Here is a 27,997-nt window from a genome sequence, read left to right as displayed (position 1 = left end):
GTTCCGTGAACGCACCTCCCTCTTCCTGAGTGGCTTCTCTACTTTTTGTCGCCACAGTGAAAGGGAGCGACCCACCGCTGCCTCCGACCATCGGCCCCTACGCTCCGCTCCGGACCCTCCCTCCCTCCCTGCTCCTCGCTCACACCGAGGCTCAGCGCGGACCGGCCGGCAGCAGGTGCGAGGACCGCGGTCAGACCGACAGACACACACACACAGTTTGGCTTGTGAGTGAGTGGGAAGTGGAAACCTGGAGAGTGGGACAAACACCAGCACCGTTTCCCACGGACTGATCTGCCTCAGAGGGCGGGAGCTGGGTGTTTCTTCTTTTTCTTTTTCTTTTTTTTTTGAAGGAGTACCAACCACACTCTCTCTCACTCACACACCCTCCTCAGTGAGCAGCATCCTGACCACTTTACTTCTTCTAGTCATTTCCACTGTGGTCGAGCAACAGGTTGAGCAGCAGCAGCAGCAGCAGCAGCAGTGTGAAGGCGACCGGAGCCTCGAACATGCCGAGCAAAAGTCAGTATCTGCGTCCCCGGCTGTGCACGCTGGAGAAGGGGGACAACGGCTACGGCTTCCACCTCCACGGAGAGAAAGGTAAGACGGGCCAGTTCATCCGCCTGGTGGAGTCGGACAGCCCGGCGGAGACCTCGGGGCTCCGCGCCGGAGACCGGCTGGTGTTCGTGAACGGAGACGAGGTGGAGAACGAGAGCCACCAGCAGGTCGTGTCCCGGATACGAGCCACCGTGGGCCGGCTGGAGCTGGTGGTGGTGGACCCGGACACGGAGCAGCTGCTGAAGAAACACAACATGAAGTGTCTGAAGGAGTATGTGACAGACGGGGTGCCGGTGCCTCTGGACGAAGAGGAGGAGGAGGAGGAGGTGGTGGAGGAGAAGGAGAAGGTGGAGGAGGTGGAGGTGGAGGTGGAGGAGGAGGAGGAGGCTGTGGAGGTGGACGGGACTGAGAACGGGATCGAGCATGAGCATGTGAAGCAGGACGAGGTGGAGGAGGTGGTGGAGGTAGGAGTGGAGGAGGAGGAGGAGGAGGAGGAGGTGTTGGTGGAGGAGAAGGTGGTGGAGCAGCAGCAGCAGCAGCAACAACAACAACAGGAGGTGGTGGTGGTGGTGCAAGAGCAGGAGGAGGCGCCGAGGGAGTCCACACCAGTCCCGGAGAGTAACGGAGAAATCCACGGGCGCGTCGAGAAGAAGCTGAGCATCAACTCTGAGAAGGTGAGAGTTCAAATAAGTGCATGGTGGATGTGGGGGGTGGGGACTCTCTGCATCGTTATAAACTTTTCCTTAGCCTATATTTCAATACAAACACTCACATAAGAAGTGCGCCAGTGAATGCACCACTCAGGGTGGAGAATAGCTGCTCTGTGTGAGGATCCACGCTGGAAGCTGCACTCTGAGGCCCTGGGCTGCAGATGCTGCCAGGCTGGGGGCAGGGGCAGCTGGCTGGACATTTGCTGTGGGTGAGAGTGCAATAAGAAAAAAAAAAAACCTGGTTCACTCTGGTTCATGAAAAAAGAGACCAAACAGTGTGTTAAACCTCTTAACTTTTCATTGACTCTCCTTATTTTGTGTTTTATCTGGTGCTGTTTTCCAGTAAAGAGAGATCACTTGAGACCGTTCAGTTGTTGTGTTTTTACAGGAGCAGGCATTAAATCAGCAACAATGACGTGGCTGCACAGAAAAAAAGGGAAAACACATGGTGTTGTGTCTTTGTGTGGAAATGGACCATAACAAAATATCTGACATTGCGAAACACTCCTGAAACAAGCAACAGGAAATGGCTTAAATTTTGTTTTTCCAAATGAATCCCACAAAAACCTTTTTTTTTCCCACCTTTGATCTTTGTCTGTCAAACATCTTGGGCACGGCCTGAACTGCTCAGCGCCCACTTGTTGCTGTCTGTCCTTTATTCTGTGCGCTGCCATGCTGTCAGTCTGTGTGGTTGTGAACTCGGTGCCCTGGGTTCATTAGAAAGCACTAGAGGAAAGAGGGGGGTCTCTCCGGTCTGGAACATCTGTGCCCCCTCGCTGCTGCATCCAACATGTTTACCCCCGAGGCTGTTTCTGTCCGTGGCTGACTCTCCTCCTCGCTACATTACTGTGGGTGGGAGTGAGGTGGGAAGGAGGACACAGCCAGCAGCGCCGGTGGAGAGGCAGTGAAGACCCTGCTGTGGCCCTTTCTCTTCATTTCTCCTCATTTCTCCTTCCTCTGTGTCGCCCCTGTCTTCCATGTGACTAGACTGAACGGAGCGTCCACTGCTGACCAACTGGCCAGAGTTTCTGAGACACTTTCTGTGTGATGGAGGTACAGTGTAATGATCATTTAATTGTTCTCAATCAACCCCCAAAATTAAACTTTTGGACAAACGTGACCTTCTGCTGCCCAGCTGAACACATGTTGAGTGACTGACTACTCAGTGATGGCGAGGAGTCATTATTTTCATTATTTTCCAGGAATTCAAAAATAGTTTGACATACTGGGGAATACACTTATGCATGAGAAGATTGATACCACTCACATGTCTAGTAAATATGAAGCTACTGTTAGTAAGAAGAGGGAAACAGCGTTTAGTGGAAATGGCAAAATCTGTTCACCTCAGTTTTTGTACAGATTAAATAGCCAGACTTGCTGTCTCCTGCTTCTTAGCTAACTAGCTGTAGCTTCAGAGTAAAGACATGATAGTGTTATAAATCTACTCCTAAAACTCATGACAATACAGCCAGTAAAGTATCTCTGAAATATTCCTTCAAAGCTGAATTTATGGCCATGAACAATGACCGTCATCAGTCATTAGTTGTGTTTTGTCCAATATATTATATTTTACACATCTACAGAAAAAAATAAAACAGTCACATTTCAAAATGTTGGATTTTTCATGACTAAACAATTTAGATGATTAATTGATTGTCAAAATGGTGCAGATTAATTTTGCCATTGCTCAATATTTTCATTAGTGATAGCGACTCTATATTGTTCTTGATTAACTGATCACTAGTTTCATCCATAAGCTATCAGAAAAAGTACAGATTCTTCTAGATATTCACCAAAAAATCATTCAAAACTCAGAAAAAACGGTAAATTGTTCACATCTTAGAGGCCATAATTTGAATTAAAAGATGTTTTGATTTTCATAATAGTTGCAGATCATGAATTTTCTATGAAATGACTAATTGCTTATTTGAACTCTCCTTTAATCAATACTTCTCTCTGCTTGGTCATCATATCCAAGTGAAACTGATTTGATTTATCATTCCCAGTATTTTATTCCTAAGTGGCTCCTTCAGTGTCTCCTCCAGTGAAATGTCACGATATCAGGACTGAGTGCAGCGGTTGACATTTTAGGTGGCCACAGTGTAATAAGAGCTTTCTCATATCCAGAGCGTGCAGGGTCTGTCGGAGTGATGTTTGTGGTATTTAAGGCCCACACTCATGCACATGCACCAGTCTCGAGCACTGCTGGGTTGTGTTGTTTGTCCTAGGAATATACAGCAATTGTTCCTGTGTTTACTCTCAGTACTCTCTGCAGATGGCTTAATGGACCTGTGGCTGTACAATTCACACTGGCACGCAACCCAGAGGGAAGTGGCGTAGGAGCAAACAATAGCACTCCCAAGAAACGCATGTTCACTGCATGGATTTCAGTTTCAGCCACTCCCAGAGTTACACACCTGGAGCAGAGAGCAGCTCGGTCCATGAGGGAGCAGGGAGCCCAGCTGGGAATATCTCCTTTTCGTATAAATGCTCAGTGCAAAGGGAGGAAACCAGTGCCACAATTACAGACAGGGAGGAAGTTACTTAGGGACAGAAGAAGATGTCGCAGAGTGTGTGAGGGTGTAAATTGGACTCGAGGGATGCAGTTCAGAGTCTGTTGTGTGTCTGTGTTACAGTCAGAGGAACCTCAGGGTCTGTTTTGCATCGACTTTGCTCTTTCTGGAATTTTCTCCCTACATCCTGTCCGGCATTCCTGTGCCCGAGCCCTGTGGCCCCGGCCAAATGACACACACTTACACACAATTCACAAAGCACTCACAAAGCTCGCACAGGACAAACACACTCATGTTCAGCCTTGTAAGACACACACACACACACACACACACACACACAGCACTGGTGTAGCAGTCGCACTGACGTCCGCGGCGCTGGCCTCGTATTTGAAGCCACACAAAAGAGGGTTCGAGGAGCGACGCCCTCTCCGGAAACCGAGGAGCCTCGCTCAAGGTTGCTATGGTGACGCTGATGTTGTGCATGCATGTATGTGTGTGTGTGTGTTTGTTTGTGTGTTTGCACAATCCAATGCGGAGCTGTGAGGATGGAGGTAGGCGAAAGTGAGACACTGCAGGGGAGGTGCGAAAAATGGATGAGCAGCGATGAAGGTCAAAACATGGAGCTCGGCCCAAGTAGAAAATAGGAGCCGCGCTGTCGTCATCGTGGAACAAAACACACAAAAACACATCATCGGCTCCAAAGGTCGTTGTTTCGTTTACCGGGCAGTAAAAATGTTCACTCAGTGCAGTGAATTAGCAGTGGATCTACATTCATCAGCTCATCCAGAGAAACGCTTACAAGTGTTTATTATTGAGCATTTGAGGTGGTTGTATAACATCCAGCCATTACAGTTTAAATCAATCACTTGATTATTTAAACACTGATTCATTTACAGGGAACAATTTTGATTTTTGATGGATTTTTTTCAGTCATTTTAAAACCCAAGGACCTGAGAACATTTGCAGATTTTATTTTGCTTTATATTGCTATAAACTGGATAATGGCTCAGCTTTTCAAGAAACTAAGTGGAATGACTTGCTTATTTAAGTTAATTATTTAATTGAACGAAATAATTGCTTAACAACCCATGAAGCGTCATTTGTTTAAAAAAAAAAAATGCACACCAGTAAATTCTGTAAAGCGGAGGAGTGTTTCGTTAATGTATTTTTCAGGAGCAGCGTTTGCTCGCCTCACTCCCACTGTCCCTGCTGCTTCTCCTGTGGTTCATTCAGAGTGTGAGGGTGAGAAGCGTTTGGGAGTCTTCCTCAGGACTGCTGGCTGCTTACACAAGCCAAAACGCTAATTACAGGAGAGGAAGAGAAGTTGTGTCAGATGAAATTGACTGTGGTTAGATGAGATGTGGTGTTTTCTAGGAGTGTGTGTGTGAGCGCAAGACTTCCCTGCTACAGTATCTGGATAGAAATCAAGTCGCGGAGGCCTGAAATTAGACAGGAAGGCGACTTTATGTCGATTTCCCCGTTGGTTGTCACTTCTCTCCTCTAATCTGCACATTCATATAAAACCTTCTTATTAAAGAGCTCGAAGCTTCCACACATGCTCGGCATTTCTCCCTGGCTTTACATAGAAAGTGTGGTTCTTTAACTGCACGGGACGACACATTTCCCTAAACAAATCCTCCTCAAGCTGTTGTATTTGTGTACTCTCCACTGTATGGCCCTCAGTCCAGTCGGTGTGTGACCATGTGTTTTCACAGCTATGACAGTCAAATGTTTTTTTTGTTTTTGTTTTGTTTTTTCAGGAATTATTCAGCTTTGGCTTTGAGGATTTGTTTGTAGTTTATTTGAAACATCACATCTATGTGACGACCTTATCTGTCTCCTGTCATGTCTCCTTACAACTTGACTTGTAAGAGTTTACCTGGACATCTGATGTAATGTCCTCAGGAATAACCTGTGGATAGGACTTTCTGTAAATAGAATAGACGTCAGTGTTCGATGGCTGTTTGTCATGTGTGCGCTCGAGGCAGGAATGACCACACCTGCATTAGCTATTTGAACCAGGATGGTCAGGGGGTGTGTTTCTGGCTGCCTGCTGCTGTGTCTGTGGGAGTCTTGGCCTCTGAGCACACCCCAGGACATTAGTGCTGATTTCCGGTCATTGTTTTTTTTTTTTTTTTTTCTTCTTCTTCTTTGGAAGATTCTCCCACCTCATCGTCTTGCCGCCCCCCTCCCCCCTCCTCCTGGCCCAGCAGCTCAATGTAGAGATAATTACAGCATAAAGATGAGATAAACTACCTCATCATTTGAGCAAATAGCTGCAATGTAAACACAAAACAGTATGAGCCATTAGCTCAGTGATATTTGGTCCCAGCAGCAGACGGTGAATCAAGGGGTTAAAGTAAACAGTTGCTCCAGCTGATCGCTGCTGTGTTTGCTGCTTATCATTGGAGCCATTGTGTCATTGAGTCAGGTATTGTTCTGGCTGCATTTGTGTAATGGAGCGTGTGTCATTGTGTTTGTTCGACGGGATCAGGTATACAAAATGATTCACTCACACCGACCGCACGCCCATACGTGTGGGCATGTTGTGTGGCATTTCTGTCTGGTTGGCGTAACGCTTTTTTTGCTCAGACTTGTGCATTGTGCGTGTGACCAAGTTTGGGAGTCACCCTTCACTCTCCCTGCTCTTTGTTGACCGGTGGTGTGTGCGTGGCTTTAGGGGGAAATTGTCCACATGACAAGACAGGGTGGAGGGGGCGTCATTGTGTTTGAATGTCCAAGTGTAGCATGCGTCCATATGACTGTTGTTTCTATATATACAGAGAGACTGAATGATATGATGATAAAGAATTAAAGTTGTCCCATTGCTGTTGTAAAGCACTTTGGCCTGCTTCTTTGTGCATGAAAAGTGCTCTATAAATAAAGTTGGATTGATTTACCCTTTATTATACCCTTAATCGACAAATGCTACACTCATTACTGAGTTAATCAATAAGTTGATCTTATTCAAACTATACTGTTTTTGAAACACTCCAGACTTTTCTTGCTTTAACAATATAATTGAAACTTATCCCTTCAGCCAAATTTACATTTAATCAGTCCGAAAACATGTGAATTCCATGTGTCAGTATCACAGTATGAAAATACATACAGGCTGTAACTGAAGACTTCAGTTTTATCTTCCACCTTCATGAGTCATTCTCACTCAACTCAAATATTCAAGAGGAACACTTGGAACAGATTTGTTATTATTATCTATAGCAGCGAAGAAGTAATCCGCCAATATTGTACCTTAAAGGAGGAATTAGGATAAGAAGATTTGGAAAAGGCAACAATTAAGCTGTGTTACCATATTATCTCAGATATTCTTATGCAGGTAGTGGCCTGATTCTCTGTCTGGTTGGGACTGAGTTTAGTCGCTGCCTCTTGACACACAGTTATTTTGTATGTCTAATGGGTGGGAATCAAAGGGAAACTCGTGATACAATACATAAAACATCGCCCAAGATAACACGGGTATCACCACCAGCGCAGTGTTTTGCAAGACAGTCACGTACAAGGCAGAACTAAAAAAACACTCACAGAAAACATAACATGCTATTTGCAGCTAAAGAAATATATAATTATAAAGCAAAAATAGCAGCTCTAGCAGTTTAATACTAATATGAAATGTCACAGTATGTTGCTGTTAGACTGATTGATTGATCCCTGCCTCTTCAACACAACAACAGAAAGCAACATCATTTTTTGTTTTCTAAGATTTTTTTATTTTATTTTATCTGTGAACAGCTCCTTTTATTTTGTTCTGCAGTGTGAACACAGACTGTGCAACTATGTGGGAGAGATTAGATACAGGGTTTTTAGGGCATTTTCTGCCTTTATTACACAGCAGACAGTGGAGAGACGACAGGAAATGAGGGGAGACGGAACAGGCTGGGGGACATGCAGCAAAGGTCCACAGCCAGACTTGTGGACGTTTGCGATTACATGGTCAGCATCTTAAACTCCAAGGGCCCCCAGGTACCTGTTGTTTTTTTGGTTTTTTTTTAAAGAAACACAACTTTATGTGTGATGTGTGCAAAAACATAAAGTAGTTACAGAAAACACAAGAGTTGGACCACTTTACATGAGATGACTACATTACTCTAGAGAGAAGGGGCAGAGCAAGTAATCGATATATCAGCACAACACTCTGTCTCACTAAGACTTCTCAGTGACGTCAGCCCAAACAACAGCACCACTGTCGCGCCTCCACGGTCAAGGCCAGGCTGGCGCAGGTCAGGGATGGAACCTGAACCCTGGTTGTGTGTCTGTGTGTGTGTGTGTGTGGGTGGGTGGTCGGGTGGCTGGTGATTGGGTCTCATGGGATGCTGGAAGGAGACCCCACAATGCCACGTTCCATTTCCCTCTCCATTTTGCTTAAGGTTCACCACCCCGGCCGGACAATGAGCCGGAGGGCCGCGCCCTGCCGGCGGGTGGAGGGGGAAATGAGTTGCTGCTCGCCCTGAAATAGACTCAACCCCCCTCCCCCCGCTATCCACCTCCACACCCACTGTATAAGGCAGAGACACGATAGGCTACGTACTGTAGGGTATGCATGACTTCACATTGTTAACATGCATATTTGCATTTTCTAAAATGGTATAAAGACAAAGAAAATCTTAAAATGTTTCAATGTCATGAGAAAGAACCAATAGTTTGTCTCCATGTCCCTGTTTGTTAGAATTCGGTCATGTGCTTTGTTAATCATGTGACCTTCCCTCTGGTTCCACTAAATGTTGCTCAGTACCATTTTTAATGACTTTAACAGCAGTCATTTGGACGTTGGACCGGATCATCTGATTTCACAGTGAGCTGAGCCAGGAGGGAAAGATTTCATTTTCCCAGTCGATATGTCTTCCAACAGCTCACCTATAGTCGGGGTCTTTGGGCGCTAATGGAGGTCCAGAGGGAGCTGCTAGAGGAACCACTTGAGGTGGTGAAGGCATCTGATCAGGGTCCATCCAGGGCATCGGCATCAGCCTCAGCTCCACTGTGTATCTGATGGCTAAATGTGAGCATGCTTAACTGTAAAACGATAAGCATGGCAAACATGGCTGCTCAACAAGTTAGCATGCTGACATTAGCATTACAGTCTCAGCACATCTCTCTATCATCACTTTTATAGAATGTCATCTTTTTATCTTCTTTATTTCTGTGGCTGCCGATTAAAAAAAGAAACACACGCAACAGATAACAACTGATCTGTGATGATGACATGTTTCCTGTGCAGCTACAAATAGGAAGAGATTCATCATTTCACATATATTGGTAAATTCACTTAATGTAGAAGTATACACGTGCATGTGTGCAGATAAACACGTTTATTTGCAGAATAATCTTAGTAAGTAACACAGCTGCGAGGCATGCTTCATCGCCCTCCACCTACACGCTCCACGAGAGCTGGTGCAGCAGGTCAGGTTGGTGCAGCTCTGAAATGTCGAGATTCACTAAATTAAGTAGAAATAAAGCTACATGAGGAAAAGTTTCTTTTATTTTTATTTATTTTTTTTTTTTACAGCATTGATGATGATTTATTTATAACACCACGAAACCTTGTGCTTTCACAGTTTGCCATAGGGGTGAATGTAATGATTGCATCATATTGTCACTTCTGCTTGGATGTATACACAAAGTTCTGCTTTGTGAGACTCAGCCCTCGGTGTTTGGTCGTTTCAACTTCTATATTTTCTGTGTTGCCTTCCCTACTGTCTCTAAAGGTGTTATCTCAAATCAAAACAGACTTTAGTGTGTGATGAGCAGGATATAGAGGAACTTGTTGTAGAGGTGCAGGTCGGTGAGGGTGGAGGGTCAGGGACAGGAAGACTGGCCTGGGAGATAAAAACTTGTTGACTCCCTGGTTAGAGATAAGACAGAGGTCGTCAGTCGGTGTTGGGCTGATCTAATGCAACCATGATGTTAAAAACGAAGACTCTTGAGCTCGTTTTCAAAGACAGCCAGGCCTCCCCAACTGTTCTTATCAGTCTGAACCCCTGCTGGGATGACTTACTTTTCTATTTCCAGGCCCGGAGAGTCTATTGTAATGGGAACCCTGAGCAGAACTTTTCTTCTGTGTCTTTTGTAGAGCCAGTGTGCCCCATCCTCAAAAGGGGGGGCACAGTACCATGCTTTGTTCCCCACTTTAGCCTGCTTTGCAGCTGGCTCAATGGTCCAGCCTGAAACCCAACACCCCCCCGTGCTGCCTGAGGGAGTGGTGCGCTCCGAACACTCAAAGAGGGCAAGGCTGGTTAAAAAGACACCATGGTTTACGTCAAACATTTATTAAGTCTTTCCTCGAGGCCGTTAATCTCCGTCAAAAACTACACATGGCAATCACAAGGAGCGGCAGGCCAACGATCTGTCATTTCACTGAGTAACCGTGGTGCCTGGCGGACGGCAGTGTGTAAATCTTGATGCCGATCAAAGAGGCCGGGATCATGGGAGAGCTGGCTTCTCTCATTAGAGCGACAGGGGGGGGGATGAAGTAAGCAGCAGGAGGAGAGAGGGCAAAGAAAAGGAGGCTGCTTTAGATGACATATCTGCATGCAGAGCTCAGCTGAGTGTGACAGCTCTCAGTGGATGATCTGCAGATCTTGAGCGATTGCTGGACCTTATCAGCGACAGAAGAATACAAGAATACATTGGTGACGTGTTGATGTAATTATAGGACATTTTCAGCTTGTGACCTTTTTTTTTTTTTTCTTTTGCATGGTTGAGTCAGAGACCAGGAGCTGTGCAGGAATGACACAAGCTTGCAGTAATACATGTCTCTATGTGTTTCTTTATTAAGTCCTGCAGTTACACATCAGTTGTCTGGCCGAGCTATGGGGGGAAAATATGAAGTAACTGGCAGGCTGAGTGGCAGGCCTGCAGCCTCTGGCATCTCTCTCTCTTTTTCTCATACACACACACACACGCTTTCACACGCAGACTGCTCCTTCCATGCCAGAGACCGAATGGCTCACAGCTACAGCGCTCCTCTGTCAAAGTGAATCAGCAGGAGGCTGGCAGATGCAAATCTCCAGTGGCTGAGTCAGAGACTCATGAACATGATGGATGATTATTATGGAGGTAGATGTTGCTTTTTAAATTCTCCCTGAGGAGCTTTGGAGGATGCAAATCAGGCCGTCTGCGCTGTCACACGCTCACCCGCTGTTAGCTTCCAGGCTGAAACAATGACACGCTGTCTACCTGTGCTCTGTTGGAGAAACCTTCATGTTAATGCTGAGGTTTGATTCCTCTTAGTCACCAGCAGCATAAAGCACCTAATGGTAACGTCTGTCTAAATGTCCATCACTTGTGGCTTACTTACTCAGCCATTTAGTAAAGAATTTCACATGAATCCAACTCAGGTCCCGACTCTGGGACTCGTTGGACTTCTGGAAAAAACCTTTTATCACTACGAACACACTGATTTGTTCCTTCACGCTAAATTGTCTTTAGAAAGGTTGTTAATAATCCCAGCCCATCACTTGGTATCATCATCAGGTCAACATTTCAGTTTGTCCAACAGTTGGTTTATGCTTAAAACAAATCAAATTCCCATTTTCCTCAGTTATATACATGTATTGTTTAGTGCTAATTAGCTAGCTATACAGTAGTTACACTGTGGCTGTGAGGATGTTAGCAGTTCGGTAGAAGCACTGTTGTGTCTTCGTTAAGCCTCAGAGCTGCTAACACAGCAGCTGACATCATAATGGGTCATTTTAGTTTGTTTATGGGCCCTTGCTATTTTGGCTTTTATTAGATATGAGTATGATGAACATCTCTTATCACACGACCCAAAAGGTTTGCATTTCAATGGAAAAATACTTTTTTTTAATTTATTGGCTTGGGTAATTTAGTTCTTCATGTCAGAGTCAGGAGTGTGTGTTTTGAGGTGCTGCAGTTTGGTCAGTGTGCCTGTGAGTTGAATTTTGCCTTGCTATCTTATATCCTGGTTAACCTACAGTATCTCCTGAGGGAAACCAGAAACATGTCTATACTGGGTTACATCAGCCTCTGGGTTTGGTACCTGTATACACTGCATCTTAAAAACAGAGAAAATGGAGCAACAGATGCAGTGAGTCTAGTGAGATGGCCGTGTGACTCACAAGTGTGTTTTGAGAATATTAAAATGGGCCTCGGTATTGTTTTGGGGTGATTGGTATTCGAAGCAACAACTTATTTGGAGTTTCTACGTCAGTGCAGTGGAGATACAGTGTGGTCTGACAGCAGCAGGGTGAAGCTGAAAAGACCTTTGTCTCAGAGGAAACAAATATGACGCAATATCGCTTTCTACATGAAAGAAACTGGTTTCACTTTACTCGGACTGTCCAGTGTTACCTAACATTGTATCCACTCAAGTTGTTTTCATACTGCGCCAGTGGAGGCAGCAAGTGTTGAATATTAACACAAGTGGACAGAGCCGATACCAAGAAAAATATTTTTGACTCAATCTCAGCTCAGCATCAGATAAAATGTTACTGAAAACAGTGTTTCAGCTGGGAATCTCATTATGATTCATCACAAGGATAACAATGGTGTTATTACACTGCAAAACATTATACGTTACATATGTGGACACATTTAAATTCAGTTCTGTTTTACTTCATAATATACATTATCTAATAGTACTTTCAGTGACTAGATTACATTATGCATTATATTACATTTTAGTGAGCAGATTATATTTTGATTTGACAGAATTTTCCCTGAGTGTCAATCCTTTAAATTCTTTTTACTGTGCAAGCATCAATACAAACAATCATCTGTGAGGCCAGTATATCAAGTATACTGTATTATTGGTATTGGAAAGGTATTGCAAGTTACCATGTATTGGATTAGTGCTGTGACACAGCCTGCAGAAGGAAATTACTGTTAATCAATGAAATGTCCAAAACAGCTGGTGTAGCTTCTCAGATTTCAGCATTTTCTCCTTTTTTTGTTCTGTTCTGTACAAATGGAAATGTTTTTTGTTTGACCTTCCAATCTGATGAATTTTCACAGTTTTCTGATGTCAAGTAATTGATAATATTAATGTCCATGTCAATTTATTTATATAGCACATTTCATATGGCAAGCATAAACTCAATGTGCTTCATGATAAAAGCAAGATGCAATACATGTGAGTACATATTAAAACAAAAAGTTAGTGCATATTAAAACAGAAGCCAATGTGTTAAGACAAACAAACAAACAAAAAACTAATTAAAAGCTTGCGAGAACAGGTATGTTTTAAGATTACGCTTAAAAGAAGATGTTGTTGGAGATGAGCGGAGTTCAATGGGCAGAGAGTTTCATAGTGTTGGACCATAATAACTGAAAGCACCTTGAGCTGATTTTGAATGTATACGTGGTATATTGAGAAGAGATTTACATGAGGATCTGAGGTGTCTGTCAGGTGTATACTGGGTGAGCATGTCAGAAACATAGGGAGGGGCAGCACTGTTAAGAGATTTAAAAACAATAAGTAAAATTTTAAAATCAATTCTGTATTTGACTGGGAGCCAGTGGAAAGACTTTAAAACCGGAGTGATGTGATCGTACCTGTGTGTTTTTGATAGAATTCTGGCTGCAGCATTTTGAATGAGTTGAAGTTTATTAAGTGATTGGTTTGTTAATCCGGGGAAAAGAGCGTTACAGTAGTCTAAGCGGCTAGAAATGAATGCATGAACCAGTTTTTCCGAGTCTGATACAGATGTCGGAATTATGTTGTTGATAATGCTAATAATTAATTTCTAAATGAGAAAATAATCCTTTTCTGAAACACAGTTCTTACTTACAGTCCAATAGTAGATTATTAGTCCATATCTGTTCTGTAAACTCAGCCTTCTTGTTGTAACCTATAGTGTATTTCCAGGTTTTGTTCAGCTCTCTGCATGACGACTTTTCCTCTCCACTCTCTTTCCTTCCTTCTCCTCATTCCACAAAAGTAATGACTGCTCAGACACACAACTCACAGGCTAATGTTTTATTGAAACTTTCCCATGTGCGATCGTTTGTGTTTTCTCCATCTCCAGCCTCTCATTCCTCCCCCTCTCCTCTCCATCCATCAACTAGTAAACAGTGTGTTTCAGGTTTGAGGATGAGTCTAAAGGTCATCTCCTAGTTGGTCTTTACGTGGGGGATCAGTGAGTTAATCCGTGTCATATTTACCTTGTGGTCCTGCTAGTCAGCCTCAGTGTGGCTTGTTGATGCCTGGATTTGTTTATTAGATTTTCAAACACATGGATTTAAATCCAGAGTCTTTTTATTTATGTTTTACAGATTCTTTACCCTCTATGTGCTAACATAGCGGCCTGCCTGTGCACATATGTGTTCTTGTGCATATGTTTGTATATTGATTTCTCTTTCATGTGAGGAAGTTGAGCCAACACAGAGGGAAACATACTGAGGGAAGATGTGTCAACAGTTCCTGTTCAACACTTCCCTCCTCAAAGGGAAAGTTTGTGTCACTAAGAGAGAGCGCTGATCTCAACACGCTGGCTGGAGAGGAACTTTTCACACAATAGAAAACTATGTGACTTTGATATTAAAGCCAGAAATAATGAGACAAGGGAAAGACTGGAATCTCAATCAAGATGTCATGTCACATTATGTGATTGAAATGGTGTGTGTGATGGCACAGACGCCTTTTTTCATTAGATGGAGAAAAATCTCCATGCATGAATAGAATCATTACACGGTGCATCACATTAAAAAGGGAGTTCAGTGCTCTCACAGTCCTGCAGCGAGCAAATTACAACCACACTGTAACTGAAGAGTTAGCACCAGTGATGTACTGACAGAGCCTTTAGGCTCTTGAAAGTACTCTAAACAAAATAAAGCGTCTGAGAGGAAGTTTGAAAATGTTCCTCCTTTAAGCTGATCCCAGGCCGAGGCTAAGCCTGAAGCCTGAATTTATTTATGGTCTAGTGTAAATGTGGGAACACAGATCATCTGAGAGTTGTTCAGCTGATCGTATGATCAGTTTGTCATTTAAAGACCATCCCTGTGAATGTCACTGTGTAACTGTGTATATCACATTGCTGCTCTAACTTAAAGAGAGCTTGAATTCTTGGCGATGTTAACAAGTAATCTGAGCGACTTACAGCAGAAAACACACACACATACACACACGCACATGACAAGTAGTGGGTCCTTGGTGGCTTGTGTGTGTTCAGCAGATTCCACAGATTTCAGATTCTTTTGCCCTCCTGTCGTCTCCCAACACAAACCCTCCTCTGTTGTCCCTGCCAGAGCCTCCTTCACCCTCGCTCCCTGTGCAGGGACGCCTAACGGCAGCCAAAGCACCCGATGAGTGTCTTGATCATTCAAAAAGCAAATCATCTTGTCATTTCTTTTGCGTTGAGCATCACACAGCTGAAATACAGGCAGTACATTTTAGAGGAGGAAAGATTAATAGCAAGAAACGCTTTCATTCAGGCTGAGTGCAGCAAAACAAACCATTTGCCAAAAGAAAATACAGCACTTCTCTGTGGAGCCTGTGCCGCGATTTTACCTGAAGTTTGGTTGTAACACTTGAAAACCTTAAGGAGAAGCAAATCGAAAATGAGGTTTTTGTATAATGAGTTACCGGCAGGATGGAGCAGCCGCTGCAGGACTCTTATCAGGAGCACATCTGATCAGAGCCACAAGTGTTCAGCACACAGCAGCAGGCACTTGACAAGAAGATGGCCAATCTGCATCAGTGATGAGAGCAGACTGCTGTCAGCAAAACGGCCTCAATAATTCATGTTTTTATCCGATTCTTAGTCGTGACAGCAGCAGTGATGGTCTGTCTGTCAATCCAGGATTTTGATTATTCACTCAGAGAATGATATTGTAAAAGAGCAATAAGGAGTATTAAGCATTTCCTTTAGAGGTAGCGTTGGGGATCTTATTCTGTGGCATTTTTTACTGAATTGCTTGAAATCCTCTCCACACCCCGATTGTGACCTAGTAATTTAATGCTTTTACAACAAAAATGAACAAAGTCAGTCACCTGTGGAACAAACAAGCCTGGAAAAACACCACACACATCATCTTTAACACGACATTCAAGATGATTGGATGGTGATGTGTCAATCAAACTGCCATCTCTGTCCCTCCCTCCCTCGTGCCACTCTTCAACAGTCTTCAACAAGTTTGCCACATAAAAAAAGGCAAAAGTAAAAGATAAGGCCAGTGTTGGAAGTTGGCGGAAAGTTAGTAATGCTGCACAGTGCCGCGTCGTGAAGGCGATACTTTGCGGCGCGACCCAATGTAATCTAAATGTGAGCTATGCGGCTTTCCGCGGTACCATCGCGTGTGGTGTTTTAAAGGTGTTCAGAAAAGGCCCTTTGTCCTGTTTGTCGTGCCTCCTTCTACGAGTTTACCCGAGTAAGGAAAACTAATTTGATTGGTCGTTATCGAGCGGGCGGGATATTCAATGTTTGGGGCAAGACCGAGCTCGGTGTGTGTGTCTCAGACGTTTGATTGACGGATGACGGATCCAATATCAGTGGCTGATGAATCGTGAGCAACGTGATGTGTAATTCGTGTGCCTGCATTATCCAATGCAAAAAAAAAACTACCCCACTTTCATCCCGGATTTACTCAAAAATAGAATTTTGCACAAAGTTTGGGCTACATCGTCTGATAGATGAGTTATTACACTAATTGTATGACCCATAGTGGAATCAAATTCATTTTTCTTTCCTGTACACCTTTAAGCTTTGTGCTCGTTGGTTTTCTGTCCTGTGGGGGCCACCGTACTGCCCGTCTGAACCGATAAACATAAGTGTTTTTTGTGTAGTTCTCTGTTGCCATATTAGCCAAAACCTTATTTGCTTTCCTTTTTTATGTACTTTAGGTTAGATTTGACTGGAAATAACGTTTTAATATAACTTTATTTATAAATATTATAATATAACTCCTTCCTAATGTGCTACAGTATTATATGCTTCCCATCTGCTGCTCCTAAGAACAGAGCCAAAGGTCACAAGTCACTGTTTCCAGGTGATTTACAGGGAAAAAGATAAAAGCTTATTCTTGGCGGAGGTGGGAGGGTTGGGTGGTGTGTTGGCGCAGAACAATTGGCTCGAATATTAATACAGTGAAGTGAATGTCGTTCATTGCTAGTGTGAAGTTGTGTGTGAGAGAAAATGTTGAGTCAGATGGTCTCGGTTATTACAGTGTCTCTGTTAAATGATGTCCAGTCATGTTTTTTAATCAATCAGCCTCCTGTCTCCTCCTGACTCATTCACACTGATTATTCATAGAGTTTGTTCATTGTGCTCAGTGGGTGGGGCAGCTGCAGTGTCAGGTTGGATTCGGTCACTCTGACAAAGATTATCCTGGCCGGCGAAGCCTCCTGTGCGTCGCTCCGTACGCTGCGTTTTGACCTCTTCGATGACATACTGTAGTAGACATTAAAGCTCCTTTTGCTAAATAAAGAAACTGCTTCATCCATACTGCGGAAGGGAGGCTCTGGGATCGAGCAGGAGTTTTTTCCTGGATGACAATACAGCTCAAACTCTTCCTGCCATCCCAGAGCAGGACTGGACTGGACGGGACGGGACGGGGCGAGGCGAGGGGGAGAGTTGGTCAGAGGTCAACGCCCAGCTTCCATTGTGCTTCTCGGAGCCTGAAGCGAGCAGTGGCCATGGACCGCACCGGAACTGGTCCCTTCCTCTAAAAGCCCTCCTCTACCCCCCCCACCCCGCCCCCCCCCCACCTTTCCCCAAATTGTCCACCAATCTTCCCAGCAGACCTCCAATCACATGCCTCCAAGACCCTCTTCCTTCCTGGCAAACAGCTGGAGTCACGTGGAGTCAAACTGCAGCTCCAGTTTACTCCCGATGGTTAAAAACACAAGCGACCAACACATCAGCATGCAGCAGCCACCTGCATGTTCAACCTCGGCTTCATATTCAAGGTTAACGACTCACAGGAGCTGTCCGTTATCTTTGTGCCTCTCGTTCTTCCTGAGCAGACACCCATGGTGGAGGTATTGTTTAAAAAAAAAAGCTAATGTTTGACTGTTTCTTGAATGTCACATACTGTGTGTTAACAAAACTCGTGCTCTCTGTTCTGTGTGTGTTTCTCTCAGGAGGTGTGTACTGAACCGCGGCCACGTCTGTGTGTGATCCAGCGAGGCTCTAACGGATATGGCTTCAACCTGCACAGCGAGCGGGCGCGGCCGGGCCAGTACATCAGAGCTGTGGATGAAGACTCTCCAGCTGAGAGGGCCGCCCTGCTGGCTAAGGACAGGATAATACAGGTACTTTGATGAGGACAGTGCTGGTGAACTGTGAGACCATGCAGGGATGTAAATAACTACGATGTGTGAGGAGGGACATTGGTAACACTTTATTTTAAGGGGTCCTTGTTCCTGTGTATCTACCTAATTAATTACAGTGTAATTACCTATGTAACCGTATGTAATAACATGTACTTACATTGTAAATACATAGTGTATTTTGGTGTACTTACAGGTCCTTGTTACACTTGTAATAAGAAATGCTTGTGCAAAGAGAGAGGCCACTTTGGCATTTCTTATTACAAGTGTAACAAGGACCTGTAAGTACACCAAAATACACTATGTATTTATAATGTAAGTACATGTTATTACATACGGTTACATAGGTAATTACACTGTAATTAATTAGGTAGATACACAGGAACAAGGACCCCTTAAAATAAAGTGTTACCGGGACATTACATTATTATCTTAATCCTGATCAGTTTCCTTTTCACTGATTGGTTTTGCTTCATTAGCTGCCATCAATAGTTACAAGGTAATTTATATGAGAGGTAACTGATTACAGTATTCTACTTCTACTAACCCAAAAATATCGAGTGTATCCTGATTAGTCTGCCACACTTCCGCTGGAGACGGCCTGTAGTAACTTTCTTCGCTGGGATAAAAATAGAGAAGAATGGTGTGGCGTGTAATCAGGCCTCACCTACACTTTAAAGGATGACGTAGAAAGTCCACTGAAACAAAAGAACCATCCCTGTGATCCATTACTTCATTTTACATAAATCAAGTGTGGCTGGATAGACTCTTGAATTACACTCGTTCTCGTACCAATGTCATGATTATCAATTATTACTTATTTTTACTTTTACTTATCTTTATTTTGCACTGTTGAAAAAATACACAAGTAAAAGGGAACAATTAAATAATTTACAGTGCAGGAAGAAGCAAACGCTTTAAGAGCTTATTTCATGCCTCCACCTATGGCTAACAATTAAATATCATAACGACAAAAGGAAAGACAACAAAACATACAAATGAACAATCAGAAAAAAACACTGATAAAAAGTAATTATAAGGATAAGTGTATGTCCATGATTTATGCGGGAGGAGTTACAGTTACAGAACAGAAATTAAATGAAGTCTTAGACATCCTTTGTAACCTTTTACAGATTAACTTTTTTTTTGTAAATGGGAATGTGTGTTCCATAATTTGACACCCCTGGCCTCTGGTTTTCTTATTATCATGTTATTATCATGTTGATCTTTACTTTAAACTCACAAAATGTTTGAGAGACTGGTTGCATGAAAATGTTGTATAATAATCATCATCATAATAATAATAATCATAATATGAAAAGTTGTTTGAGTAATCCACATCCACAGGTCAGCTCAGTACTGTACTCTGAGGTGGTCGAGTCTGTACCAGAGTTAACTGTGTCCAGAGGAATGTGGTGTGAGCTGACAGTCACTGTGTGGGGTCTTAAATCCCCCCGGGGACTTGGTTGTAACTGTCACTGCGAGCAGACTCACACTGGAGCAATCAGCTTATAAAGTGGGGTCTGGGGTCTGCTCTGCCCGCATCATTACAGTGTAGACTGGCCTAAGGAGAGACATGTGTCTGTGAAGGAGCCCTAATCTTTCTCGCAAGTCTCGCAAGTCTCAAACAATGTGCAGTGTATGTACAAAATATACAAATCCAAAATTACAAAGGGAGCTGTCGAAATTAAAAGTCTAGATGTTGTGTGGCTGCTCCAAATAAACAATTCAACGTGCAATTTGGGTGAAAACCAGTAATCCTTTTTTTTTTTTTTTACAGTTTCTCTTTGAAATGTTTGATGAATACTTTAAAACTAACTTCAACTTAAAACTTCATGATTTTTTCAGCAAGATTTGATATGTGAGAGTCAGTTTTTAGCTTTTATGTGCTGTTGTTGAACTCCTCACAGAGTTGACAACCATGAGGCCACATGGTTATGTTATGTACAACCCATTATTCTCCCACTGTCATTTACCCTCGAGAGGCAGAAGCAACTCACAGTGAACATCTCTGACTCACTCAGAGCAGTTAGTGTCTCTTTTTTTTTCTTCTACAACACGGGGTCACTGATGTGGACCATAGTGGACGCCTCCTTTCGCTGCCTAACCGAGCGGCATTTCTCCTCACAGCATGTGAATCTTGAGCGACTCTACGAAAAGTGTGAGGAGGATGGAGAGCGCAGAAGGATTTTTTTAAAGGTCTGTGTTGGAGTCTTGCGAGGGGTTTCTAGTCCCCCAGCGGGCCCCAGACAGACACACCACCCACTGGGGAGCAGGGCTTTGTGGGGAGTGGACGGCCATTGTTACTGCCGTTACTGGCCAGGCAGCTATTGTCCAGCTTCCTCTGTGGGACTGGCTTAGACATGCCGGTCCACCCTATGACCTAAACACACACACACACAGACACACACATACACCCTTAGAGACATTTCTCACATGCTTTCCCATGGCGATTTTATCCCACAGCTCTCAGCTGGTCTGGGAGGGAACCACCTGACATATTGAGTTACTGTAGAGCAGAAAGTACAGCTGTCACAGTGTCGCACAGCAAAGTGCCAAGTAAGATGAGGGAGAAAAACAGTTGGCTGCCAGGGCCTTCATGGAGTTTGTTTTGCAAGTTAGCGGTTGAAAGTGTACGTGTGTGTGTGTGTGTGTGTGTGTGTGTGTGTGTGTGTGTGTGTGTGTGTGTGTGTGTGTGTGTGTGTGTGTGTGTGTGTGTGTGTGTGTGTGTGTGTGTGTGTGTGTGTGTGTGTGTGTGTGTGTGTGTGTGTGTGTGCTAACGTACATGCATTTCGCTGTGGACACACAGGATATCCTGCCCTGGAGCCTCTGGCAGACAGAGTGATAATATTGAAAAAGAAATCCTGACAGTGATAAAACAGTTTGTTCACTTCTGTGTGGGAACAAAGACAGACAGGCCAAAAAAAAAAGAAACAATAGTGACTTTCTGAAGGATTTCCCGTCATGCCACGAATTCTCTCTAAAAAAAAAAGAAAGAAAAAAAAAAGAAAAACCCCAATGATCCTCTCTTCTTCTCCTCCTCAGGTGAACGGTGTGTTGGTGGAGGGGAAGACACACTCACAAGTGGTGGCTGCCATTAAAGCTGGTGGGATGGAGGTCCGGTTGCTGGTGGTGGACCCTGACACAGACGCCTTCTTCAAGAGGTGCAGAGTGGCCCCCGGCCTGGAGCACCTGACCGGTGAGAAACCACACAGATAAGAAGGTTTCAGTATCACTGAGAGAACGTGGCACTAGTGACCTTCTAGCTGTAACTGTCTGGTAGCCAAGGAGCGAATGGCTGCAATTAACTCCTAACGCCTCACTCCAGGTCCAGCCATGGTTACAGGCTCATTGTCGGCACCAGACGTCGTCCTCTCTCCTCTTTTCTGCAGATTAAAAAGTCTGCCACATAGTCTCATGGCTCTACTTTTCTCTCCTCCTTTATTTCTTCCTATCTGTCCTTCTCTGCCGCTGCCAAGAAACACAGGCAGACAGAGACGCTGAGCCACTTCCTGCCTCCACCTTATGGTGATGTCCTGCGGTGAAAGTTAATCTTTCAGACATAAATAGATCCGATCAGACTGAGCAAGTGTTGTTTGCAACGTGTGAAAGTTTAAATAAGGATCTCTCTTCCTCCCAAACATTTTATCTATTCATTATCTGGACCTGAATCCTGTTGCCTATTCACATGCTCCATGACCTCACATTAACATTCCCATCTACTGAGACATGTGTAGGCTATGTATATGAAACATACATGGGTATATCATTTTCAGGTTTAAGATGAATTCATAGATACATGATTGATTTATGGGGCTATTATCTTTTCCCTTTGAGACACATGTTCATCCTGTCCCTCGGTGCTTTGCTGAAGGGCCCATCGAACGGGTCCTGGTGTATCTACCGGCCCCCCCAGGGGGAGCCCTAGTACAGCCGGTGTTTCAGATCCATCCACAAACAGCACACCAGCTGATCTTTAGGCAGGTGGTCTGTGTGTGTGTGTGTGTGTGTGTGTGTGTGTGTGTGTGTGTGTGTGTCCCTCCTCTGCTTTGCCAAATGTCTGAGTCTGCCTGGAGAGACGAGACCCGTATAAACATGGTGCTGTCTGCTGTTGGCACGGCAACAGCCGGGGTATATTGGAAACCCTCTGTTTCCATGAGAGAGCTTTTATGATAAGGACAGTGATTTTTCTTATGATTGATTGATGATATTTGACTTGTTAATGCTGCTGGTCTGGAGGAATTTGCCTGCTCCTTATTCATTACTAATAAATTAGTTAGACAGCAGTACAATAAATAGGCTACTCACATCCTTTACTGAAGTGAATGTACTAATACAAATCCTCAGACTACCCTAACATTATCATTTATTATCAGGGAAATGGATTTAAAAGACCAAAAATAGTGTCTGTACAGTTAATTAACCTCTGATTGATTTATCATTGAAAAATATATTCCTTATTTAGATTGTTAATACTAATGCATAAATATGCATCTTCTGCTGTCAAGGCAGAGCCAGCTTTTATCAAGACTAATGATTATTTTTGAATATTGGTGCAGACGTCCTCACCTGTCCAAAATCAAAATGTATTAATTTTTACGTTGATGTGTGACAGAGAAACATCCTGCAATCATAACAGTCAACTAGCCTACTCAGAAAAATGACTGAAGGCACTGGCACCGATCAAATCTGAATAAGTTAATCAACTAATTGTTCAAACTCTAAACTGAACTGCTTTTAGTTTTAGTTCAGTGGCGTCACAAGATCAATATAACATGTCAGGGGGAAAAAAACATCTACTGGCCTTTAAAAAAAAAAAATGAAACAGAAAACTAAGACATCTGAAACATATTTCCTGTGGCATGAGGTAGAAATAGTCACTTGTTGAGATGCCAGTGATGATTTAGAATAATTAATAATAATCTCCTGGGCTGTTCAACCCTGTGTTTCAGTGCAGGATTAAAAATAATAAACCCGACAGGGCAGAGATTCCAGTGAGGTGTTTCCTGGGTAACTGCCTGCACTTCACATGCTGCCCACTCAGAGGGCACCTGCCTCCACTGACTCCTAACTCCAACACACACACACACACACACACACACACACACACACTGCTGCTCTCTCAGCAGCACCTTTGTTTGGTTTCCAAGGCGCTCGCTCCAAGTGGCCTCTCAGCCTGGAGCTGGAGCTGTACTAGGATATTAGGACCTCTCAGAGTCAGGGGCACAATCACACACACACACACACACACACACACACACACACACACACACAGACACAGACACAGACACAGCAAAGACCTGAGGAGGACTTCAATCTCAGATTAACCAGCTGCCGTCCACCATAACAGCTCATTATTAACTAAAAACACTTCCTGGCTGAGGATCAGAGGGATGGAAGGTAAGATCTGCGGCGGCCACCTGTCAGAGTCAGGGATCTGTTGGTTTCACTGGGACATCGCTGAATTTCTACCTGAGAAACTGAGGGCAGATACGTATCTCGCCAGGTGAAAGGCCTGTGGCTTCATCGGAGGAGGTAGAGAGGAGCAACATCTCACAGAAGATGAACCATGTATGAATAATAGATGCTCTGCTCATACTGTGCTATGTAATGGAGTAGGTGTTGGTGGAATGAAAGATGAGCTGCAGAAAGACTCTTGATCTGTCAGAGAGGAGCTCTCTGCTCCGATGGTGTGGGGCTGGAGGTATCATGACACATTGAGGACCAGTCAGACGTTGATGCTGACACAGAGAGAGAGAGAGGGGAAGCTTTTTTTGGGGGTCATTCATACGACTGATTCTTGTTTTATCCTCATGCCCGCAGGTCCACTGCCAGAGCCTGTCGTTAATGGAGGAATGGAAGAGAAGGTAAGATTCACCACCGGTAAATATACCACAGCAAGAGAGACACACAGAGAGAGAGAGAGAGGAATACAAGGTGACACTGAAAACAGTGCAGCACTATCATTTGGTTTGGAAATGTGCTTTAGAGCAAAGCCCCAAACTTTGAAGAGTGGAGGAGCTGTCAGTCTCCCACAGCGGCCACTTCCCTCCTCACCGACGGAGCCTGTCCTTCCTGGCAGAGAGGAGGACAATAATAGTTCAGCCTTCTGCTTTGAACAGGCTGCAGCTCCTCGTGTGGCGCAGACTGAAGCCCAGCAGGCCGAGGTCGAACTCAGTTTCAAAGTAAAATGCTGCGCTTTTTTTTTTTTTTTTTTTTTTCAGGTGTGGTTTGCCACATAAAAGAAGTGAGAGGCTGGTATAGTGAGTTATTAACCACAGAGACGTGGACTGAACCGACTTTTCCTGTGATTGTCTGAATGTTCTGGTTCATTGTGTGGTGGAGAAAACCCCACCCAGCTACTACTGCATTAGCTCTGAGTTGTTTCAAAGGCTTTCTTTGACCAAGGACAGAGAGTATACATATAGAATAAGAATTATTCAATCCGCACAGTAGCTTAACCCACAGTTCATCCTGTGGTGCATATTAAAACTAAAAGCTACTCTTATGAACCGATGCATGGAGAATGTAGCGGCTTCATGTTAATCCTATTCAAGTATTTGGGTGTAATCCTAAAAAACGACAGGATGGCCACTACCACCGCTGTAGGAGGCAATGCTAAGCGAAGCTGGGTTGCTGCTGGCAACACCTTTATATTCATGGAATAATATCAACCATCGCATCAATAGAATAAGTTTGTTTCTGTAAAGCTGTAAATGTCTCCATCCTCCTTAGTTGCCGGTGGCAGCACAGGAATGTTTTCTGAGTGTCTCTCAGGTTACCAGACTGTCTCCCACACACCTAACCTCTCTGTAAATCAGTGTTGGTAAGATGTAATAATAGCGGATGTGTGCGTGAAGACACCAGAACACGAACTTGAAAGAAACTCCTGTGTCCGCTGTGGCTGCCGTCCACTTTGGGCATTTGGCCAGATATGCAAAGTGACGCCTGGCTCCAGCTTCCCGTTAACTCGGGGGCTGTGTGCAGCAGCAGCAGCAGCAGCAGCAGCAGCAGCAGCAGTGAAGTTACATGTTCCCTGTATTGTTGCGTAACAGACACTGGTGAAAAGGTTGAAGAGCTGAGGGGGAGGAGCGGTGGCGAGAGGTCGGCCAGCAGTCGTCTCTAAAGGTGAAAGATGCGGTTTTTAAAGAGGTTGTTGAAAGCCACATTCCTGCAAACCACATCAGTTTATCCAAAGAGAGAACAAAAAAAAACGCTGAATAATATGATGAGTAAAATCAGGAAGCGAAGCAGGAAGAGATTCTCAACACCATTTTCAGTGATGTTGCTCTTTCAGTATCCACAAGGAAGTTCACAGATGTATGAACTTCCATTATGCTACTTCTACACAGACCAATAAATATGACGTGTTACTGTAAAAAATATATATATTACATTAATTGTTTGTGCACCTAAGTTTAAATTTCACTTTGTCTTCAGTGAATATATTTTTATTTAACTTTTAAGGTGTTAGAAAGGTGAGTTTTGATAAGTGTTGACCACTTTACCTGAGCTTAAAATTACATGCCACTTGTTCTCAGTAGAAAAACCAATTGAAATCCAAGGCTGCCTCCCTGTGGAGAGAAGTGGTTGTGCAGTGCAGTGGGGGGAAAAGGGATAAATAAGTTTCTCAGTGCATTTGTTCAAATGTGTCTCCCATGCTGCACATTTTTACCAGGGTTCACACCCGTGTCTGTACACATATTAACCTGTCGGTGCATGTGATGGAAGTGATGCTGAGCAGACCTACCTGTGTTCCCAGGTGAACGGCAGAGGGGCTAAAGAGGCAGAGAGGGACTCGAAGCTGTCCATCAGTCCCTCTCCATCAAACGCATCGTCCAACGCCTCGCTCACAACCCCGCCCACAAACACCCCACCTGAGGTACGTTGTTGCAGAAAGCAGTCAGCACCTCAACAACCAACATGTGAGTCTGGGGGGGAAAAAACATGAAATACAGCATGATTTGGTTACATTTTTTTTGTTTTCTCCAGGGAATGATCATGGACACCATCCCAGCTCTCAGCCTGAGTCTGCAGCAGGTCAAAGAGCTCGCCCACCAGAAACGCTCCAACAAGAGAGCTCCGCCCATGGACTGGACCAAGAAAAATGAACTCTTCAGCAACCTATAGGGCATCTCAGATCACCTGACACACACACACACACACACACATTTTTATTATAGTGACCTATTACAACCAAACGTAAGACAGATTTTTATATTGTTATTATTATTATCGTGACATTCAAACTATTGGCAGAGGACAAATTTCAAACCGTTCTGTAAAATATAGTCTCTGTATTACTCTTCATGTTATTATAACCCAGATATTATTCGTATAATGTGCTACTAACAATGAAAGATACATATGCCAATGAGAGAGAACCGGACCATGCTGAAAATTTGTATGAATGTGTGTATTTGTCTATTTATGCCCAGTGAATGTGGGCATGGTTTCCTTTATGTATGTGTGTGTGTGTGTGTGTGTGCCCACTCCTCTTTATATTAACATTTAAAGTGGTGACGTGTTGTCTGAATGACAGCAGGACCAGATACATAAAACAGCACGACAATCTGTGCATCCTTTATATTCTCACCTTAACAGTTTAGAGATCAAACACATGACACAAGACAAGAGATTTATTTTGGGTCATTTATTTCAGTGTAATTTTTTTCTATTTTCTTTTTTTTCTTCTATTATTTACTGATGGCTTTAAACTGGAAAGAACTGTATTTTAACGTGGTTTATCTTATAAGGTATGTATATATCAAATATCGTGTATATTTTTTCATTTGTCACATAAATGTCACTGGTGTGTTGGAAGTGAATTCAGCTACAGCGCCACCATTCCTCCAAACGTTGGCTGAATGAATATGTGATACTGTATCACCTTCTGAATAAATGTGAACAATACAGTTTATTATGAGTAACTTATACCGTCCTGATACTTCGCCATCATGTCCACTGTGAATGGCTCAGTTCACATTTTTTAGCAGATGGAAGATTTTTAATGCTCCTTGAAAATGCTTTGTGAAAGATTTTTACACATTTCTATCGATGTCTTAAAAATAATAATTATATAACTTTTAGATCATGTATTTCCTATATATAAAAAATGTCTGTGCTTCACTAGATTGTATGCAGTTTGTCCAAAATATTGAAAAAAGTGCTGATTTAAAAACTGAATGATTGAATTGTATGAAGAGTTGTAGCTTGAGTAAGCGATTTCTATATTGTAATAAATCAGTCGTCACATCAATAAGATCCTGTGGGTTTGGTTTTTATTCACTTTTATTCACATTGACATGAAAACGAATGACCGTGAGTGATGCTCTAGGTCAAAAATCATGTGTGCATTATCCTACACCAGCTGTTTTTCAGTTACCCACTGAGCTGATATAAACACAGGTGTGGACTTAAACGTATGGTTTGGCAGATAGTTGGATCTCCACATTTGCCCTTTGTAAGATCGCCTCCAGTGATGAAACCAAGATTCAATTATCTAATTACTACACGACTCTGCAGTTCCCTTCAATTTTATGACGCTTGATACCATCTTTCAGCTTCATTGTTTTTCATTTTCTGTTCTGGTTCACTATCTTCGCTTGTATATTCATTATCGGCCCCAGAAAGCAGCTGTTTACAGCAGAAATGAATGGTGATGACTCCAGATGAAAGATAATGTTGCTCTGTCTCTGCTCAACGTGGAAATAAGCAACTCTGTGCTAACAAGTTTGGTAAGTCATAGTTGACTCACTGTGCACTGCTGCTCTCTGGTCGAACTTGTGGACTCATCTGTCAGAGGCAACACATTGATGTGGTTTTACTGATCTGAGATCTGAGAAGTGCGACATATTTTCATCCCATAGAACAAATGATATACTTAACTACAGCAGAAGTAGTATGCATATCTTCCAACTCTGAGAGACGTGGACAGAACAATCAGAGTTGTCCAGTTTGTAAAAAAAAAAAATACT

The 27,997-nt window shown here is 43.5% G+C and overlaps 1 protein-coding gene across 1 annotated transcript; it reads left to right on the top strand.

Annotated features, from left to right (window-relative positions):
* The first annotated feature begins 37 nt into the window (after positions 1 to 37).
* On the top strand, positions 38 to 27,273 carry nherf1b (NHERF family PDZ scaffold protein 1b). Its single transcript, XM_083977947.1, has 6 exons — positions 38 to 1,229; positions 17,832 to 18,002; positions 21,066 to 21,219; positions 23,844 to 23,887; positions 25,783 to 25,902; positions 26,013 to 27,273. Exons 1-6 carry the CDS (start codon positions 507 to 509, stop codon positions 26,148 to 26,150), a joined length of 1,350 nt encoding a protein of 449 aa, XP_083834073.1. The 5' UTR covers positions 38 to 506; the 3' UTR covers positions 26,151 to 27,273.
* Positions 27,274 to 27,997: the final 724 nt, after the last annotated feature.

Source organism: Trachurus trachurus (genome assembly GCF_905171665.1).
Source record: "Trachurus trachurus genome assembly, chromosome: 8".
Lineage (NCBI taxonomy): Eukaryota > Metazoa > Chordata > Actinopteri > Carangiformes > Carangidae > Trachurus > Trachurus trachurus.
The sequence above is the reverse complement of the archived record's forward strand: the minus strand, read 5'-3'. Positions and strand labels throughout refer to the sequence as shown.

What these genes read in the sequence shown, in the direction of transcription:
- nherf1b (XM_083977947.1), top strand. Translation starts at nt 507, where the DNA reads ATGCCGAGCAAAAGTCAGTATCTGCGTCCCCGGCTGTGCACGCTGGAG. An exon ending in ATGGAGGAATGGAAGAGAAG is followed by an intron (nt 23,888 to 25,782) that starts GTAAGATTCACC and finishes CTGTGTTCCCAG; the next exon opens with GTGAACGGCAGAGGGGCTAA. An exon ending in CCACAAACACCCCACCTGAG is followed by an intron (nt 25,903 to 26,012) that starts GTACGTTGTTGC and finishes TGTTTTCTCCAG; the next exon opens with GGAATGATCATGGACACCAT.